Source organism: Tympanuchus pallidicinctus, unplaced genomic scaffold (genome assembly GCF_026119805.1).
Source record: "Tympanuchus pallidicinctus isolate F22 unplaced genomic scaffold, pur_lepc_1.0 scaffold10, whole genome shotgun sequence".
Lineage (NCBI taxonomy): Eukaryota > Metazoa > Chordata > Aves > Galliformes > Phasianidae > Tympanuchus > Tympanuchus pallidicinctus.
Genome location: NW_026294619.1, coordinates 12,445,749 through 12,467,760, shown reverse-complemented (window position 1 = coordinate 12,467,760; position 22,012 = coordinate 12,445,749). Strand labels below are relative to the sequence as shown.

Below are 22,012 nucleotides of genomic sequence, written 5' to 3'. Positions count from 1 at the left end.
AACACTGAAACCCCTTAAGAAAAAAAATGAAGCTTCTGAAAACTATTTTATTGATAGAAGCAACCATCTTTTATACTTCCAAACAACCTTAAATTGTTGGGTCTTAAGAGAGGGTGACAATGTGTAGTTTAGTAGCTTTCTAGAACAGCTTGAGCTGTCCATCTCTTCAGTGGCTCACCTAAGCATCTGGCCCTTTTCATGAGAGTGTGGGAGGAAGCGAGAAGAAAGGCAAAAGATAACCAATCCAAGACCTCAAAGAAGGACAATAAGGATGAACTCTCAGTTTTAGACAACATCCAACAGGTGACAAAACCATAAACAGAATAAGACAGTTTATAGATTCCATGAGCGTTTAAATATCAAACTGAAGTTAGACCAGAACCATGTATCAAACTAAATTAAAGCTTTATGCATATACTGGCACTAAGGAACTAAGTGGCCAAGTTTACTGGCACTGAAATGGTCAACACTGACTTCAAACACCCCTCAAACAGTTTTATCTTCCTGTATTTCCTTAAATAAATAAGATGTATTGAAAAGTAGTTTTACCCAAGGCTGGTAACTGATAAATGTAAATTTCTTTCTTCTCAAAATATTTTACTAGTGAAATATATTCTAGTCATGTCTTAATTGGAATTTCTTAGCATTTAGTTATGCTAGATTTATTTGAAATATTCTCTTTTTTTCAAAAAAAAAAAAACAAACAAAAAACAACCTAATAACAAAAACCCACAAAAAACACTTACACGCCACCAATGACACGTATTGATCCAATGCCCTGAAAATCCTCTTCATCACCAAACAGAGCCAAGACAGAATTAATATTTTCCGAAAACTCTTTGGACCACCCTTCAAAGTGGGTTTTCTCATATATTATTATCTAGAAAACATAATTTCAAACAAAACCTTGAGTATACCCCATGCAATAGTTCAAAGTTTAGGCATGTGCACTGCTACAGTATGTGGCAGACAGTTTCTTTTCACCTTCAATAAGCTACCACTATTAAGAAAATTCAGCACTGTATTCCTAAAATTTTCTGATTCTTCTACACCCTGGAAGCTGAAGAGATCCTATGTGAATTTAGGTAGGCTTGTAAGACATCTGCAGGTATTTTCACAGACTACTCATTCACACAATTCTATGACAGGTAATTGCACTTTGTAATTATATGACTGTGATTTATCCTTAATAACGTGCTTAGGCACTGCAAATCAACCTGCATGGAATCCTGCCTTGTCACAGCTAGATGTACTGAACAAACACCTTAAAACTAGACAAGAGGTCTTTCTCTGCACTTCACTGAAGTCATTTCAGTGACTGCAGTTAACACACTGTCTGGTTTCCTCATCTGCCAAACCAGACTAACCAGTTATCAATAGCATTAACATTTATTAATAATATTTAATACAAAAAATCTTAAATGTTGCATGTATTTGTAATTAAAAGCTACCTAAAGCATTAATATTTTTGTGGAGAAATAGAAAAAGGAGGGAAAAGGAACAATTATTCTGGAATAGCTATCTGGTTCACAAGTCACAGGTCTGTGGTCACACCCTTGACTATTGTATTGGACTCAGATAGAGGAAGGAAGCATCCTAACTTCCCTCCCATAATTTATTTTTGTAAACATGGTACATTAAATATGAAAGTCCCAACCTCCTTTCATTATAGTGATGAATGTGTCATTCAGGCAAATACATTTTACATTACAAAAGCTTTACAATTTTTCTATAGCAAATTCCTATTCTTCTAGTATGTAAAAACCAAACTACGACTACTTTTGCACCTCACAAAAAATGAGTAAGAAAGCAGATTTGACAGTCTTCGTGAATTTACCTTCAGCAGCATGTAAACTTTGAAGATTCAATCTAACATCACAAATTCAACAAAAACAGCTTAGATAGAAATTTTATTTTTCCAGGCTCACATTTTGTTCCATCTCCTTAGTGCTTACCTTGACATTCATAGGCATTTGGACCTTCAATCCACCCTAAAAAAAAAAAAAAAAAAGGAAAATGGTACTTATACAAAATTTGAAGTTACATTTTGACATGCATTTTAGGTTACTATAGGAGCATAAAGTCTCAATAGTTATATTCACTATATTCACTGACAGCTGAACCAAACACTAGCTTAAATACTCTGATAATTCATGAAGACCAGGGACACTATAAACCTGACCAAAACAATAAGCAGTGCATTGACTAGCCTGCAGGGGTTGAAACAATTTTAAAATATTAAATTGTTGTCTATTTGCACTTAAAAACAATATTTACAATGTGTATTTTTAAACTAATTTGCACTGGCCAATTTTTAAAATCAGCTTATAAAGTTGTGTGGTATATATTTCAAGTTGTTTAAGCACAAATGATGAAATGCAAACAATAAGCCTGGGAAGGCAGAAGATACAGGAAAAAAGTAACCTACGCAAATGTACTCTCTGTCAATGTTAACAAATGGTACTCTGCAGGGGAACAAGACACCTCCCTACCAAGCCATTATGTTGTATTCACTTGTGGCTTTAAAACTCTTTCTCTAGACTCGCATAAAGTGAAATGATATGTTGTATCCTTCCACATTTTTTTCATAATTAGACCTACATGCTCTCTACTAAAATTTAAATTAGCTGCCCATCCCGATATTTTTATGCAGTGTGAGGTCTTAGGAAGGCTACTGAATATTTGTCAACAGTAGATCTCTCAACTGCCTTCCAACCCCAGAAGACTCTAGCTATACTATTAAAAAACAAACAACTTACAATCTTTTTTAGTTACTGAATTGGTGTTGGTTTCAGTGCAATTCCAAATCTTTCAGTTCTGCCCTATTTGATCTCTACTCTACAGCAGCACTTGCCCAGGAAGACACTTTGAAGACATGTTCTTACCGAGGCAGATGTAGGAGCTCATGAGAACTAGTAACACTAGTAACACTACAACACTGCTGATACACCATGACATGACAGGGGTGTTACATGTGTAAGGATTAACCCTGAAAGGATGTCAATTAAAATCACCAAGGCAGCAAGGGTAGCAAAAGGCGAGCACACCGTTTACTAGAGTTGTGAAGTCCTCACCATTTTTAAGGGACGCATAGATCTTACATCTGCTGAAGGAATTTCAGATGGTTCACTGCATTCTTCCAAAATCTTCATCTCCCCCTTGTAATTTAAATCTGAATAAGCAAGCCATCTGTAACAGTCATGATGAAGGACTTATTAATCTAATCACATACATTACAAATACAATGATCTTGTCAAAATTATTTTTCTTTTTGTACCTGTTAGAGGTAAACTATATATTGGGGAAAGCTGTCAGCGCATCAAAAATCACGTATAGTTAAATACACTTACACTATCAGTGTTCAGGAGATCTCAGATACTTTTATTGAGTCTATGCTAATCAAATTAAAGAAGAGAAAATTTGTTCACTTGCATTAAGAAGCCAATTTGTTATACTACAACTATACAAAATCAGTGTCAGTATTAGGATTGTTCAGCCTGCAGGAGGCTCATGGGAGACCTTATGTCTTTCTACAGCTACCTGAAAGAAGGTTGTGATGAGATGGGGTCAGCCTCTTTTCCCATGTAATTAGCAACAAGGTGAGAGGGAGAGGCCTCAAGCAGCGTCATTGGAGGTTCAGGTTGGATATTAGGAAAGAGTGGTCAGGTGCTGGAACGGGCACCTGTTCCAGGTGTCCACTGCCCAGAGAGGTGGTAGAGTCACTGTTGCCAAAGGTATTCGAGAAACATTTAGATGTAGTACTAAGGAACATGGTTTAGTGGGGAAATATTGGTGTTAGGTGCATGGCTGGACTCAATGATCTTGGAGGTCTTTTCCAGCCTTGGTGATTCTATGATTCTATGATGAGAAACTAGCAGGAAATTTTTCCTAAGATTGTTATCATAGGAATCAAAATGCTTCTAACATCAATCTCAACTTTTTTGAGTGGAAGTTATTAAAATACTGTTATGACTCTCCTTTTAAAAACAAGCTACTGTAATTTTGACATGTAGATTAAAAATATTGAGACTCCTTCAGACTTCTTTAAATCAAGAACATGGAGCAGAGAGACATCAGACACAGGGTTAGTAAACCAAATAAGGAATGGAAGAAGAAACACGGTGCTTTATGGACGATTATTTTTTTTAAAACTACACACACAGATTCAAATTCATAGTCAGTCAGTCAAAGTTCTGCCAAAACTAAAATGAGACTGTTTGTAATTCCTTCATCACCTCAACCTTTACAGATATATTGCAAGTTCTTGGGAAGGAAAGTTTGGTTCATGTGGAAAAGGCAAACTCAGACTCTTGTAGTAGAACAGCTAAAGTCATTCTGCAGAGAAGAGGCAATTTCCAAACTTCAGGAAATGTGTTGTCTTGCCCGTTTACCAAGGAAACAGACTGTTCTGCTCAGCATGGACAACTGAGGGAGCCTGTATCATATTGCGTCACATCTCTGCAAGCAGTCTGTATACAGCTGTAGCTTGAGGAATATTTGTATGACATAATACTCACCTTTTGGTATTCAGCCATGATGTTACAGTTACAACAGGATGGGCGCCTAGCAAGACAGTACTTATTCTCAGTGAACTAAAAGCTAATTATAAGCTTTTATATGAGCAGCTTCTTCTATTTATAAAGCCACTCAAGGACTGAACTAAAGAGACTTCTGCCAGCAACCAGAGGAAAAAAATCCTTTGAAAACTTGCTTCCACTGCTAGAAGGCCACTTAGTAGTACAATGTCGAAGAGAAGAGCTGGAAATACATAGTTATGTTAACTGATTTAAAGCAAAAGCCTAAAGCACTTTTCCTATTACTGACTTTCATCTCGTGATATTCTACCTGCTGGCAAACTGCATTAGAAAAAGTTCAGTACTCACATTCCTGATTTGACACGTATATATGGGTTTTTTTCAACATCCAGTTCTTCTAAATTGGCAACTGCACTTTGTATGCAGATAGGAAGTCCCTCTGTACTGGCTCCCACGCTGAACTCAATCTCCGGAACACTGCAGTCCTACAGAAACAAATCAAACGCTAAGGGTTATCCGTGCTTGGAACGTCTGCCCCTTTAGGGGGAAGGGGAAAAAGCAAAAGTAATTCTTTCCTTTTTCCTATTTTGTCATCCTTTCAGCCAGGCTTTACATGATAAAAGATGTTTGTTTTGTTGTTTTCATTCTGAAGTGAAAATTGGGATTTTTAGAAAATCTGAAGGAACTATATTTCCAGCTCCCACTAAATAAACACACTTAGCAGCCTAGACTACTTTCCAAAAGCTCAGTTTTGATGCTGTTCAAGTAAAGGAACTGACAATATTTACTGATAGACAAACCGTACATATGATATACTGCAGTATTTTTTAATTACTATTTTGAAGACAGTGATTATACATGGCACATTTAGATACTTAGGATGATGTACCCATAACTAAAACTTTCTGGAAATGTCCACCACTTCATTCCTGTTCTTTAACATACACTCCTGGTGGTAATAGGTGGTAACTAGGTCAGATGTTATGCATCTGACTATGGTTTCAAGATGCGTGAGTTCAAGTTTCAATCACATTAAAAATCTATAGCATTTTAGACAAAGAACAGTAATAGAAAACATTTGTAAAGCAGATACTTCAGCAATGTTTCTGTAACTACAAAGCAACAGCCTGTGTTACCTTCTTGAAGGTTTTCTTCTGGTATTTGTCTATACTGGAGAACAACTGTCTGAACACCTGATCTGCTCTAGAATCCAAAAGGCTTTTTAATTGAACCATGCTAATTGCATAACATTTATATAAAATTCATTGTGAATATTTTTTTTTCTCAGCAATTACACATTATGATTCAGTTTGGATCTTCTGTGAAGTCTTGATTCAGCAGTGCATTAACAGAATAGTCTTTCTGTTACAGTGAAAGGTGGCTCACGTGCTTACAGAGCTTGCTAAACTTTAAGTGAAAACCTTCAGTTCTCAGTGTAACTTTACAGTATGCATCTCCCCCTGAACCACGGATCTACTAGCATTATGCTAAAGATTTTGGACATCATAAAAAAATCCAGCAAATCGTAAGTGTAGCTGGATGAAGATTTCCTTTGAAGGTGCACTGGAGAAGAAGCTGGAGAATAAGGATGCTGCCGCCCGCACATCTGAATTTTTTGGTTTCTGGATTTGCTCAAGAACAAGCCAAGGTCACAGTGTGACAACGATCCCACATGGCCTGTGGTGTCTCCAATACCCAAAAGGCAAAACACCAAGTGATTGCAGAGAAAGTCAGCATCAGGGCACAAAAGTTGCAGCCCCTCATCTTGTCAAAATGCCTGCATGCTCGCCCTCTTCACATGAGTTTTGAGTGGAACTTTCAAATGAGGAAGTTACATCCCAGCTACAAAAACATCTCTGCTTCGTCAAAGTTCTTGCAGGAAGTATTTAACTGACAGCAATAGATGTGCCACTTCTAATACGTGCATTTCTATTATTTTGTTTTCCTCACAAGACCTGAAGTATCATTGTATTCTGCTTTGGCAACTTCTTGCACAATTGTGTTTCCTCTGTACTGTTGCAAGCAACAAATACTGTCAGGAAAAACAAAAAACCACCCTGCAATACCAACAGTTTTATATAGATGAGTAAAAGCAGAAAGACTAAGAAACAAAAACTTCCTAGTGCAATACTACTTTATAAAAAAGTACTGAATGAACATTATATCTCAAGTTCTAAGTATATCACAAGACAAGTTTAAAAAGCAATCTCCCCGTAGTTTTCATATTGATATGAATCTTATTAAATAACAGGTAAGAAATACTTGAAATTTGTTTTTCCTAATGAGACCAGTCAGATGATATGGCTGAAACCTGTGAATCCAACAGTAGAATTTGATAAGCCAAATCAGAAATTGCATCTACATTCCACAAAAGAATTCCACAAATAATGATGCTGAACTTTTAGCTCTACAAGACTAAACAAGTAGCATAACAAAGTATCTTTGCCTGTGGGCTCAGACAGACTAGGAGACAGTATGTTTGATTTTCATTTGGTACAAGGTAATTAATTTTTCCATTTGAAGTTTAGAAGAAGCCAGTCTGTATTCTCTTTACAAGTTTTCTTTCCTGATTGAAGCTAATGAGGCGATTCCACTTCAACAGGTGAAGAATCTAGCAGTTCTACAAAGCCTAGGCAAAGCGTGGATAATCATAATAAGATCTCTCCCATTTACCACCACCTCTCTCTTCAGCCAGGTTTTGACAGCCATAAATAAACTCTACTCATTGTGATGGTATTTTTGTATCTACTAGATTAAGTTCACAAAGTCTTTTCATAAAGTAGCAAACTGGAATTCTTCAACAAAAGCAATACCTACTTAAGTTAATAACACCTTCAAGCAAAAAGTACACTGTATTTTCCAAACACGTGAAAAAAAAAAAAAATCACAAATACACATTTTGACTTAAATAGTGAGATACACAGATTAATTTGCATGCTGATGAAAATGACAGAATTTAGTCTTGCTGTATAAACAAACATTATTTATTTGCAGATGTACACCATGTAGTATGACATTAATTTCCAAAATTTAAGCATGTAAACTTTAGCTTGGTAAATATTTACCACAGCATGTTCAGATTTGCCTGAACATACTTAACAGGCATCATTATTTTCAGAGCCCTCTTTAACTTTCATAATAAAGCCATCATCATTCAAAACAAAATGAAAACCACACACGTTATGATAGCACTCAGACCAAACCCCTTTCATTTTTGAGGCGTCGAGATTTTAGAATAAGATACCTATATGCAAAACCAGTAGAACAGTGTTGCAGAACAGATCCCAAACTGGAAGGTTTCCTTTCTACTACCCCGCCTAACACCCACTCCACAAGCAGTCAAAACTTTTGCCTTATTCATTATCCTACTGACAAATCAGGCAAAAACAAAAGAAAAAGCACTGCAAACAGATTAAGTCTCCTCTGGGTAGTTGTCACATTATACACAACTAGTGAATGCTTAGGTAAGTCACAGCCTACAGGCACTCAACTCTGCCTTCCTTTATTCTGTAGTACTCTCCTCCTGCCTGCACAGTCACTCTGGAGTACTCACGCTTCCCTTATGGTCTTCTAGGAGCAGAGGCGATGAGGAGTCAGCAAAAACAACTATCTTCTACAGTCTGCAAAGTGCTTACAGAACATGGGGGACTACTCCAGACAGTGTGCAGAACGCAGACACTTCCAAAACAGTAACATTCCTCTTAGGAGAAACGTTAAGTCTTCTTCTGAAGAGCCGTATGAAGTACTCTCATGACCTTAGCATAAAATGTTTCTTTGATGGCTTTCTTGTAGCACCTCCAAGAGTTTCACTGTCAGGGATCCAGAGCCACCTTCAGTGATCTTAGCTACTCATCCTTCTTTTGGATCTAGGTTTCAGCACTAACAGCACCAGCAGGGCTAAGTACTTTCTAGCATTGTTAAGCCTTCTCCTTGAAGCTGTATATTTTGGTGATTGAAATAATCAAAATAGCCTGCTTAAGTGACAGTAGCCTTTTATGTCAACACCAAGACAAAGCATAACTAAAGCCTAGCTTTTCAAGCTAAGAGTAAAGACAATGATGAGAGAAGAGTCTATTGAAAACCGGGCCTAATTAGTTCTGGTGCTCACACAGTTGCTTTTTAATACAGTCTAGACAAGCATTTACTGTTAATGCACAGTTTGACCTTAGGATGTGCCGGCTTCTGTAGCATTCTTTTTCTCGCTTAATCCTTACTGTCAGTTCTCCAGATTTTTTTTTATCTATTCAAAATTCTTTCTTCCAGTTATCCTGCTTTGTATCTCTCTTGCTATTCCATATAATCACAAAACCAAGCTTCAGAATTCATCATGGCCTAGCCACGATGTAAAACAAAATATTAAAGCAATTAATGTCTTCACCACCACCAATACTTCTGGGTTGTGGCATTTGACAATGTAGTCCCTGCTCAAATTAATATCTTCTTTTCTTCCAGCAAACCACGCAAGCAAAACACAGCCTTCATATAATATTGTGTGCATTTCCACTACAAAGAGCTTTGCTTAAGGTAAGTCCACAAGGAATCCATTCCCTACATAACCATCTTGCAAACAGAGAATACAAACTGCTGTTAAAGATCTCTTGTCACCATGTATAACAGTGGTTTACTGGATGACTCCAGAAAGGAAACACAAATATCTCTTCTCACATTTTGGTTTTTGGGAAAGCAACCATTTGCACCCTCCTCAGGCTTTCAGAAACAGATTGAGAAGAGGCCCCTGGTTACACAAGATCAATGCATTTGCAGTAGACCAGAGGAACTAATTTGGTTAAATGGATTGTACTGCAGGAGCTGCAACAAATTGGTATGTGCAGGTAGATTTCACTTGCCTAGACCCATGTTTATTTGCCTTAGTGGAATCAAAACTCCTCATCACTTCACACAGGGCTTTGTTTCATTAGTTGCATGTTACTTTGGGATCTTCATCCTCCCCTCCTGGCAAGTTGTTTCAGATTTAACACATGTGGATTTACCTAACTCACGTCCACATGTCAAGTCACAGGCTAATCACAAAGTTAACAGAATCTTTACTTTTTCTGGATGCTTGAAGCCAAATCAGAGCACAAAGTTACTCTCGTATTGTTTCTGAGCACAATAATCTCTGCCAGTTAAAAAAAAATAATAATTAAAAAAAAAAAAAAAATTAAGCGTTCCTCCTACAGTTTTAGTAAACATTTGTTATTCTATTCTTTGTAAGTCATGCTCTTCTCAAATACCTAGCCAGCTTTCAAATCTGCTACCTCATCTGAACAGCCCCTGAACATTTACCATAAAAAAAGCCACCAGAAGAATCAAAAGACAAGCCAGATAGCCTAGACGTACAGCCAGTATGATCAAACCTGGCAGGAGAAAAGCTACTGGGCTACTTAGAAGACAATGACAGAAGTGAAGAGAATGATAGTAAAACACGTGATCTTGCTGATCAGATACCTAAGCTGCCAAAGACAAATAGTTCGTCTGTCATATTTTTCAGAAAAGATAAATTAAAAAAAGTTGTACAATGGCAAACTACCTCTTAAAACAAGTTCCACAGTAGCTGATGTGCAACCGCAAAAAAGGAGAATTCACACATAGAGGTTTAGAGAATAAAACCTTGGTCAATTAAATCTATACCCACAGTAGTTGCATACACCACTAGGTACTTCTAAATAAGTTCACCCAAACAACCTACTGGACATTTAAGTGACATGGGAAATAGTTTTGATTATTAAAACAGGACACTGTAAGGAAGCTTTCCATCTGTGCTCCATACAAATGAAAAACATACTGGAAGAAGAACAACACTCAGCCTACTTAGCTATACTACAGATATTTTTATCCAGCATGATGGAACTAACACCAGTGTCTCTCCTATGCAAGGGCTTTCTTATATACCCAAAGTACACCAGTCTTCCCTATGCATCAGACCAGAGCACTATACATTATTACTGGAATTCTTTCATTATTGAGCTATCTTCCACATTATCAATCATTATTGAAATCCCATTTAGTCAAATGCTTTTAACATTTACTTGAGCTAAACAAATTAACTTCACTGTTCATGCCCTCAGCCAGCTTCTTCTGAGTTCATGTATTTTTAAGTCTTTTATGAATAAGTACTTCTACTTGTTATTATCACATTATGCTGCTGTACTGATGACAGAAAGGTCATCAATTTTAAAATGACTTGTGTACCAGCAGAGAACAGAGAAATAGCACTTTTTCTGAAATGCTTTCATATTGTGATACAAATGATAATTCGGTCACAATAAAGGACCGTTGCACAGTGAATAAATGGAATGTTACACTAAACAAAAAGAGCATTAATTCTTCTTAAATCACAAGATCTGGTAAATGTATTCCTCATTCACTGAATAATAGTGGCTGCATTGTACTTTGTTTTAGACATTTGATTCCCATCTTTTAAACAAAATGCCCTTTAAACCTCTGGCTGTACACAGAGCTAGATGCTGTTAGGTGTACCACCTATCCACAATGTAACACAATACAGTGGAGGCAGTGACAATTTCTGAAGGCTACGCTGTACAAATGGGATGGGAATCCCAATTGCTAATGTCCAAAAGAGAAACCATACAGACACAGGAGGTAGTTTAAACTTAAGATAAGCACTTATTTAAAAAAAAAATATGAACTGATTCCATTTAATTTCAATTAACTGAATGGGTAAACAACTACAAGTTGCTGATTCAGAAAAAGGTAGGGGCAAAAAAGATACTCTATACCTGCTCATTACACTCAGGAAGAAAATAAATTTAGTGCAAAAGCTAATAGCACAGAGTAAATACTCAGCAACTAAAGCCCTGGGATTTACCTTGAAAGTGAAAAATGTGTTTCACAATAAATTTGAATAAAATCTGTAACACAACATAGACACATTGTCCACTGTTAGTAATAGACCACTGCTGACAACAGAAACGTATTATGTACATGACTATATTGTTAATAAAGTCTATACCTTTGTTACATGTTTGATTGAACCCACTGTGAGGTTTCTTCGATGATGCTTCACACCTGGAAGATCCCAAAGGTTGTCCAGTACAGTCTCTCCTTCTTCTAGTACGTATTTCTGACCCTGGAATTTGGGTTTCTCATAGAAAATCCAACTGCAATAATGAAATCATGAACTGAGTTGTTGCTATTTGCCAAGACTGTCTTTACACAGCACATATACTGGAAAGCTTATTACTAAGCCGTTTCTATGATACAAATTATCACCCCTTTCTCACATTCTCTTTCATTCTCTTTCAGTAGTCACATTTACTTCTGATACGTAATACTTCATTTATGTGCTTTAAGTATATAGTTCTTTTCCTCCAGAAGGCTGACTAACATTAACATATGATGTGTATAAAAATATAATTCAATAACTATGTAAATAAAAAGCCTTATTTTACTAGAACAAACACACTAGTTGACATATCAAAGGATGTTCTGTTCAAGTACTACATAAGGCATAAAACACACACATACACACACAAATAATGGCTTTCAGTGTTTCATCAGAACATGAGAGAAATGCAAAATCAATCATCTAAAAACTGTGTAAATGCTATATACATTACTATGGCCAAGAGTCAAACATACACTGTATGCACCACCAAATAAATTTCAAAGCAACAGCTGATATGGTAATGTCTCCAGCTTTCCAAGGTAAAACTATTACTTCATTTTGAACTACAGTTTTACGAGTGGACAGTAGCCAAATCTACCATTAAGGCACCTCTATGTCCTTCTGCATCCACAATCTTTTAGATGCTACATTACAAGCAGTAGTTGAATCTCTATATTGTATGGTCCTTTTGCAACAGCTACTCTGTAATGAAATTGAACAGCAAAAAAAAAAAAAAAAAAAGTTTTCTTTGGCATACATGTACTTCTAGTGACGATTATTGCTTTACTGTCTCAGTAAGCAAGAAGTCTAAATTTACTTGTGGTTCTATTAGGAACTTTCTGTTTGAAGTTAGTTCCCAGGAAGAACAATATTTTTGTACTGCAGCATGCGAAGCCTTGTTTTATGCTTATTTCACTGGTATGAAGTCTGATTATGAAGAAAGAAAAAGGCATTCTTGCAGATCAGATGTGTGTCATAAAGAAACAAAAACATAAGAAAAAACACACATACAATCTTTTGAAAAGATTCTGTTTAAATATGACCTGGATTTCTTACCATCCTCTAATTATCCTAAGTAGTGCTCCAATGGGAAAGATCCAGGATGTGGCATCTAGCACATCAGAATGAATTTCTTGTTTACTTTTGTCACCATGAATATCATAAATAATAATCTGAAACAACACAAACACATATGAATGAAGGCTCATTTTAAAATACAGCACAGACAGCTAATTTTTGCATGGAATAAAAACCACTCATTTTGTGCCTATGGTTTTATGAAGCACTCTGTAAAAATAAAACTGCAGACGAGGAAATACAGTAAGATTACTAGCAGCAGTATTTTTACCATACAATCTTATGATTAGCACATGCAAGCAGATGATACATTACAATACAGAAAGCCAGAATAATGTCAGATACTTCCCATGAAAAAAATCTGCTATAACAAATTGTTCTGTATATCATAGTATATCATATTGAATCATGTAACATCCAAGTTCTACTTACCTTCCCTGGTCTTGGATTGTACGTGAGACATGCCCTGTCAACGAGATTCTGAAATTAAAAAGACATGAAAAACAACTATAAATATCCACCACATTAGCACAAAGCGTAGAAAGCACAGAAAGACTGCACATCTTAACAGTGGCAAAGCCAAATTAGATCCCATCATAAAAAACCATTCCCAATGCCAGAAGACCTGCTTCTTCAGTTGCACATTTGGTTTATGTGGACTTCCAAGTTTCTAAACATTACAAGAACTGTTTCTGTACCTTCATCTGCATTGCTTTAAATACACTTAAAAAGGAACGCTAACAAGAAGCAGCTGTATTACTCATTAGCCAACTTACAAATTAAGTAAGAATTCGCAGTGAAAGAATAAAATAATCCCATAAGCAGATAATATATATTATTTACATTTTATATATAATTTATATATTTTTGAAAATACAGCTCTACTAATCTTAAAAGTGGACGAAGTGAAAGAACAATGTTCATACAAAAAGCAATGTCATGATTTTCAGATTGAAATGTCCTCAACATAGCGAAGCCTGCTTCCTATTTTATAGACTTGCCATTAGGCATATTTTTTCATTACATTTTCTGCTCACATCTCCTCTTTTATAATTAGAAACTGCTTTCATCTATCTTTCACCTGTGTGAACAAAAAAATGTATTTTTTTTCAATTATTCTATCAGAAGACTTTTTTTTTTTTTTTAATCTATGATCTTAAACACTCTAATTAACCCAGGAAGGGAAGGGGCTGAAAACAGATGAGGTGAAAAAGAAATTTTGAACTGGCGCTAACCATTTTGGTTATTAATGTTAACTGACGTGACATCTTACCACTGGCAATTCTCCCAGTTTGGGCATGGCATGATCTTGGGACCAACGAATCTTTGGCTGCAATATATCCTGGAGAATATTTCCAAATCTTGTTCCCTTCTCAGAGGAGTAATTGTTGGCAGATCTCAAGTACTGGTAATATGCACTCGTAGGAGGATGCTTTAGAGTAGTATCAGCTTTCTGTGAAACTGGATTGCAGTATGTTTGCCCAGAAGTTTCATCTTGAAACTGCTCTGTTTGCTCCTTAGAGTCAAACTGCTCTTCTGAAAGAAAAGGCAATTGCTCAGGTAATGGATATGTATTTTGGTCATTTGAGAGAACGGTTCTTGTTCGATTGCTTGACCACTGACTGGAAAGACATTCTTCTTCTCCTCTCACAACATCAAGCACATTTCCTTCATATGATGACCGGTCCTCATCCTCATCCTCCACTCCCTCCTCATCTTCCTCTTTACTGAACTGAGTGGTCAACTGTAGGCGCTCAGAAACTGATTGGAGAAGGGACAACACAGAAGTATGGTCAGAGTTATCTTTAGATACTCTATTAGGATGGCCTTCTGGTGACATGTCTGCAGACAGCAAGTCTTCATGGGAGCTGTCGTCTTCATATATTGGAGACAAAGAGAAAGGATATATTCTATAGCGTTTGGCCTCCACACTCAGAAATGACTCTGAGCTATTGCCCTCTGTGGCTTTATTCAACTTGTTATCCTTTCCATAAAAACAGGTGGGCTCATTTTTATTTTTTGCTCTTTCACACATTAGATAACCTACACTGTCCAAAGACAGATCAGAAGGAGAAAGTGAGCTGGTTTGTATAGCATCATTAGAGACAGATCTGTTCTCAGTTTGAAGGGCATCTTCATAAACGATTGTAAAAGAACTATTTTCCCACTGCTCAATTAGTGGAGAAAAGCCTAAAAGATCTGTCGATTCCTTCGTGTCCAGACCATTTTCTTCAAGCTGATCATTTCTCTGCACATCTGAATCCTTCATTTGCATCTCTTTCAGATTCTCTTTACTTTGGGCATAAACTGAGTTGAAGTAGTTTTTCCCTTCATTGTGGTCTCCAGTAGCAGGCAACTCAGAGTCAATGAACTGTGTATTTAACTCAAAATTGACAAGTGTCTCACTTGTCCCCCTTGCTGGTTCCTCTTCACTCTCCCCCACCTTTGAATCTTCAAAGACTGCTTTTACTTGTGAAAACACTTCTGCAGCCTCTCTTCCACTGTGTTCATCCAGATTATCCTCTGCACTACTTTCCACAGTACCCTGAGGACTCCTTTTGACTCTGTTTTCACTTTGTGAGCTGATACTTTCTTCATCAGGCATAAAAGACGACAAATTACCATTTACAGATGGCAGCAACGTGAGCTCTGGCATATCTGCATTATTGCATGAATCATTTAACTGCAATGGTCGAAATATTTCTTCAGTAACAGCTGCATCTCTATTTATTAAATGTAAAGACACATCAGATTTTCTACTTGTTGCTGATAATCCAGCTTTACTGCACATCTCTGATGCAGCCAGATGTTCATACACCTTTTTATCGTGTCCCTCTTTTGTTGGTATCATAGGGGTTGATTCTGGCCTCATTGAACTACCAGAAGATAGAAATCCATTTGTTTGACATGCAAATGCATTATTTGGTATATCTTCATCTCTTCGGAGCAAATCTATGCTGTTTTCCGTACTATTTAAAAGCAAAGGAGGACCTGAGCAAACTGCCTTTTCACAGTTTATACTTGTATTCTGAGTTTCTGCCTTCCCTGTTGGTTCTCTGATTAGTTCCGGTGTTTTAGAAGATAAATTACCATCCAGATTTAAAATCTCTGGGTTTTCAGCTTTAGGTTTATACTCAATCTTTTCAGAATGCTTTTCACTCTCCCTGCCTTGCCACTGATTGGATGTCAGTTTTTGTTTGGCTGAGTTAATAACTTCATCAATTATTTCTCTTGCTTTTAATGCCAGTGCACTATGTAGGTCAATTTTAGCAGGGATGTAAGATGGTATCATTTCATCTTGATTATTTGTATCATGCATTTCATTTCCTGTAAATGAAAATGAGCCTCCTCCACTGCTCTCATTAAAATGTTTTAACGAATGCTGACTGGATGTTTTAACAGCTGACTGGATTTCTTCTGCTTCCAGCTGCACAGTTTTCTGATCATTTAGAATATCTGTATTTACTAAACTATCCTTTCGCCCACAGACTTGACAGACACCAACGGCTTGTTTTGCTATTATTTCCTCTATAGCCAAGTGTAAAACCGAGTCCACTATTTCCTCAGCTTTCTTAAACAGAAGAGCAGCATCTTGCAAGTTAGTGCAGTCTTGTCCCACCCTGTTAGTATTCTTCCATATTTTTGCAAAATTGAGATCATTTGATTCTGTAGCTGCAGCAGCTGTTTGTTCACCTGTTTCAGAGCAAGCTTCTGAGATACTAAAAGTCTGGTTACAAAGATTCATCTCTTGCACAGCATTTTTGCACACCTCAGTACACTCTGAATTGGATGCCCTTTTCAAGGGACAGACAGGTGACAGCACTGCCTCTGCCAAGACATTGTCATCAGCCTGCTGTGCAGAGGACAGATCTTCTGCCTCAACACCAACTCTGTGACCAGAGGAGCTACAGTCCTCTTGTGCAATGCCTGATGTTTCCAAGGCAGAAATAGAAAGCTTTGAGCCTTCTTTGGATTCCTGAGTAGGTGAAGGGGACCTGGGGATGCAAAAATCCTGCACCTTTACTTCAGAAGTAAAATGATGGAGCACAGCTGGGGTCAACTCGGGTTCCAGAGAAATGGATGGGCATGAAGCTCTCAGGTCTTCTGAGCAAAATGGTGTCTCAGTCATTCCGTCCTCAGGGACTATTCTCCTAGACTCTGCAGTCACAAAAACCTGACCACTTTCAGAGTAAGTGGCAGGAGAAGGCACTTTTCCTTGGTTGTCAGATGAAGAATAAAGTACTGTGGATGACATCCCATACTTATTATTGCTTTCAACTTCGGAAGAAATATCAATATGTCTATTTTCACAGCTAGGTGGAGGTGCAGAAACAATGTCTACATCTACGTCTTTTTGAGAGATGACAGAGAAATGGTCAGGCAAAGGTTTACCTTCACATCTCAGGGCAGAACCAGAAACCCCCAGATTTTTTTCTTGTGATTTAGAAATGTGAGAGGAAAGTTCAGAAATACAATTCTTAGATTCAAAAGGAGCAAGAGCCATCTCATTCATGTCAGCCTCATTGATTTTAGAAGCAGCAGGTGTAGTATCATCTGTCCTTCCAGTGCTGACAAGAGGGCAAGGTGCGGGCTTTGATGTGTTATCTTCTGCAAGCGTAACTAATGATTTTTCAGTAACGTCTTGCACAGTTTTATGGAAAACTGTACCATGGGTAGGAGTGGAATTTTCTGAGAGGCTCATATCTACAGTCTCAGAAGATTTGCTCTTTTCACATTCAAGATCAGGAGTAGAAACACTGTCTCTTTTATCTTTTGAACCAACTCCTCTTTTTACTATAGTTTTATTTACTGATATGCAATCAGGATGAAGAGAAGCTGAGTAACAGTCCCCTGTTTCAAATGAAGACTCAAAACTAACAGAGAGAGATTCTGTCAGCTGATCTAAGTTAGATTTCACATTTTCACATCCATGTGTACATGATACAGCAGAATTTTCCACTGCAACCTCTGACAAAACCTTCTTTTTTTCCAGACAAGATAAACGCTGTGGTGCGGCAGTATCTTTAGAGTTTTCCACGAGGCTTAATTGATGCTCATTTTGTACATGCACTGGTTTCCCTAACTCATTTAGTTCTTCATTACAAGTCACCTGGTCCACCATTGGGCCTTTATCATTTTTTAGGATTAATTCTGAAGCAGTCAGATTACCTGTGACTATGCACTCTTCTCCTCTGGAGTCCATGCTAAGCGAGGTGCATGTCTGCTCGTCAAATGGCAAAAGAACAGTAGCAAGAAAATTCTGTGGATTTTGCTCTCTTTCTGTCGTTGCCACAATTTTCTGTGCATCACTTTTTCTTGGATCACTATTTTTATTTGCACTGCCTGTGTGCTCACCTGCTTGCTGCTGGAATGTAGTACTGGAATGATTTGTCTGTACATTTGATGTTAGCTCTGAGTGGTTATTTATTTGATGATTACAGCAATATTCTCCCTTGCTCAACTGGAGTTCTTTGTTAACTTTGTCATCCTGCATTTTTTCTGCAGACTGCTGATAGGAGTGATCACTACAGTGAATTTCTTTTTCACAGTTAGAAATGGCATTTTTGTCCTTCTGAAATGGAGCTTCTGTTTCTCCCACCAGTACACATTCTTTTCCAAACAAACTGTCCACAGCACTAAGGGCATGGGTAATCTGATGAGTAGAATTTATTGTGATCTCACTGCTTCTACTAGATGACAATAATGAATCTTGTGAATATGTCCTCTTAACTTTGTTTGCTTCTAAAGCTGGTGTATGTTTTAAGTCTACTCCGCTAGATGATTCAGTAGGTGAAGCTGAGGCATTTGGCATTATTTTATGTTCATTGCTACCCAAGTAATGTTGAACTTTACCAGACTTTTTCAATTCCATTTTTACTGTAGAAGAATTTACTATGACATCATCTTCATGATCTTTATCCTCATCTTCTCCATTTTCCTTTGTTAAGGGTTCTGATTTTGGAGAGACAACTGTTTGGATTTCTCCATTTTCTTTGATCACTGAAGCATTTCTGTTCTCAGTACTTTCTTCCCCTTTTTCAGTCATTTCTGACTGACTTTTCAGTAGCTGCCTAATCCTTGCAGAACCTCGATATGTTGCATAAGTGACTGCAGGTGCTTGTGGTTTTCGTTGTATCTGCCTGCAACATAAAGCATTACTATCAGCATAAGATAGAACATGTAAATAGTTATTGTGATTATAAAAAAAGTTGACACAAACTGTAAGTGACATACATCACCATTTTCATTCAAAGGCTAAGAGAAACTGTAGACTGCACACAACACTACCTTCCTCCTTTTTCTTCTTCTCTTAAACATGGATTTCTGTGACAAATGATACATGCCATCTTTTACCATAAAAAAATCAAGCTATGAAGAAGAACTAGATGTTGCTATAAACAACATCCATCATCTGTGTTCTACTGAATAATGGATTTTTTTATTTAGAAAAGCCACTATAAGTCAACATTTGTAATGACATAAAGAAGCATACTTTTGCAAAGATGTTATACCCCACTAAAGCAGGCCTGTACTTAAATACTGATTACTTATTACTACAGAGTAATTAGGAAAGAAAGTAAAAGCAGATCAGGTAAGAATGAGAATTGCCTAAATGCTAGAAGAAATAGCAACATGAGAAGCCTAGGAACATGACAAGAAATTGGTAGATCCAGCCCTCTATCAGCTTCATGTTTAATAGCAACCAAACAACTCCTCTGCCTTGCCCTGCTCCCCCTAGAAGAGCAAACAAGCAAAACCCAAAAACCCCCAATGCAAAAACTGACAAGAAGAATCACCATGGAAAAAATGTGATCCTGATCTTTCCCTGCCCTCTCTGATATTCTAAGGATAAATTCAGAGCCTGTCACTATCAATTTTCTGAAGAAGCTTCTGAATAATGGTCTGAAGAACATTCTTTTTCTTTCTTAAAATTAGCCAACATAAATGCTCACCTTCCTAATGCTTCTTTCTCCTCCTTTTCTGTTGTTTAAAGAATTTTTGCAAAAGTAGGACAGTGATTATACATATGTGAACATTAACTCTTCCTGTTAGAACAAAGCAGACACTCAAACTGCGCTTGAATTCTATTTTGCCATAGCTCCCACCTAAACTAAGAACAAAATTTTTAAAATACTCATCCAGCCTGAAACCTGTATCTGCTTAGACTCTGGCTGGAAATGGCAGCTAACCTTCCTAGGAAACTGTCACACTCTTCAGAAGAGTCTCTTGAATAAAAGAGCTTGCTAAGACTTTGATTTCTAATGCGAAAACATTGCAATAGTCAAAAGGTTTTGAGTCTCAGGCACTTATTTCTATATTAATTTTACTTTCAACTTAGCACTACTAGAATTGAAGGCAAAATCACTTTTCGTGCAGCATTTCAACATGCAAAGAGTGTGAGTAAACTAAAAGTAAACTAAATTATTTGTATGCATAAACATTAAAATAGATATATAAATGCCCATTTATATGCAAGCTTTACATGCCAGACATGTTTATGCTAATGCCAAAAATACCTGAATATGTGGATTTAGATGTGATGAGAACTGGAAAATGAAATTTCTGTTGAGGATTAAATACATTGTACTTGGTGATGAAGGCTACAGCAGAATCTCAGTATAGGGTTTACAGGAAAGTCATATATAAACACCATGTCTCCCACACATTTGCAAAGCCAAATGCATTTCATCTTCTATATACTAGCTTAGTTTCCACAGATTCCAGCAGTGGCAGCTGCTAGACATCAGGCACATCAATTAAGTTGCTATTTTCTGCACCTCTTAAAAGAAGCACATATATTTCTGCTTGTAAGAGAAAGAAAAACACAGTTGAAGAAGGAGTAGTAGGGGAAAAAAAAGATTTAAGACTTTTCTGTTTCCTTAAAAAAAAAACAAAACAAAACAAAACACAACATTATTTTCCACATTCTCATATTAGAAAAATATTTTCCAAAGCTCTAGATGTCCTAAAAATCTCAGGGGAAGTAACTGCTGAGCTCTATAGTGCACCCTATTTACTCAGCACAAGCCATAATAAAAACGAGTCTGAAGAACGCGTAAGAACTGATCATGTCACAAAGAATTAACCTCACTGGCTATCCTGTCCCATCGCAGTTAAGACACAAAGAAGTAAAAATGTCTTAAATAATCACTGGTAAGCTTTTAAAAAAATCCAACCATCAGTTCTACCATACTTTGGTCCATCTCAGATATAAAAGTCAGTCCACAACAGTCCTGAAACCAGACATTTCTTTTAAGAAAACAGAATGAGGCTTACACCAATTTGCTAAACAAATTCTACCAATTCTTCAAGGAGAAAACTGTAAAATGTCTTTAAAGCGAGCTTGTTCAATGGTATTGCAAGGTACTGAATGCTCATTTCCGCCACAAATGAAGCACTATTTTGAATTAACTGATCAATGCCAATTAACTTCTACTGCGTGTCTTTTACTCTGTAGCTGCTTTTTTTCCTAATACATACTGGGATGAATTCAGAATTTATCTATAAACGTGGTAATAACTAGTGCTCTGACACAAACGTAGAAAATATCTATTTGTTCTCCCCATCCAACTTTGCCTTCAAATTTCAGCCATGAGCTCAGCAAGTGTTAAACTGAAAGCATCCAGAAACTGGATAAACAGCTTAATTTTAGACAAGACAAAGACAAGACAAGATTGACAAAATGAGAACCCAGCATGGAGAGGTACTACATTTATAGTGACTCAAACTACAGATCCCAGATAGGACTTCCACCATTTACTACACATGGTCAGGCAAAATAAGCACACTTCCTTCTTGCCTATCACATGCCTCTTATCATTTCTCCTAACTTTGTTTCCTTTTGTCTTCTGAGGGAATTTTGCACTCTGATTCAATGATCTGTAGTAAAAATCTGAGCAAGATTCAGAGCAACATGACATAGAGAGCTCTGTGCACAAACCCAATTGTGACCAGCAGCAACAACACCATTTCATCCCATGCAGCCTCATCCTGTGGCTGGCCTCTGCCAGCATCTCCTAATTTACAGCTATGCTTTCCTGCATACTTGTCTCTTCCAAAAGCTTCTGCACTGCACGCTATTTTAAACAGGAACTAACCTCTTGGCAACTTTGGGATCTCTGACCTTTGATCAAGGATTTGATTGTCAGTGTACTGTAACAATTTTGTCAATGGACCTTTTATTCCTACCAGGTTCATTTTTAGAGCAAGTAGAAGTGTTTGCAATCCAACTGTTCCCATGCAACAAGGCGTTTAAAAAATGAAAACCCAT

General features: G+C 37.1%; 1 protein-coding gene across 3 annotated transcripts in view; it reads right to left on the bottom strand.

Annotated features, from left to right (window-relative positions):
• CRYBG3 (crystallin beta-gamma domain containing 3) overlaps nucleotides 1-22,012 on the bottom strand; it is a 90,692-nt gene that overhangs the window by 32,418 nt on the left and 36,262 nt on the right. For all 3 annotated transcript variants that reach the window (XM_052703021.1, XM_052703030.1, XM_052703039.1), the window contains 8 exons: nucleotides 14,015-18,881; nucleotides 13,174-13,221; nucleotides 12,721-12,836; nucleotides 11,509-11,656; nucleotides 4,884-5,020; nucleotides 3,075-3,189; nucleotides 1,956-1,991; nucleotides 747-880 (listed from right to left, as the gene is read on the bottom strand). In XM_052703021.1, coding sequence (XP_052558981.1) covers nucleotides 747-880; nucleotides 1,956-1,991; nucleotides 3,075-3,189; nucleotides 4,884-5,020; nucleotides 11,509-11,656; nucleotides 12,721-12,836; nucleotides 13,174-13,221; nucleotides 14,015-18,881 — 5,601 coding nt within the window. The remainder of the gene's footprint in view (nucleotides 1-746; nucleotides 881-1,955; nucleotides 1,992-3,074; nucleotides 3,190-4,883; nucleotides 5,021-11,508; nucleotides 11,657-12,720; nucleotides 12,837-13,173; nucleotides 13,222-14,014; nucleotides 18,882-22,012) is intronic.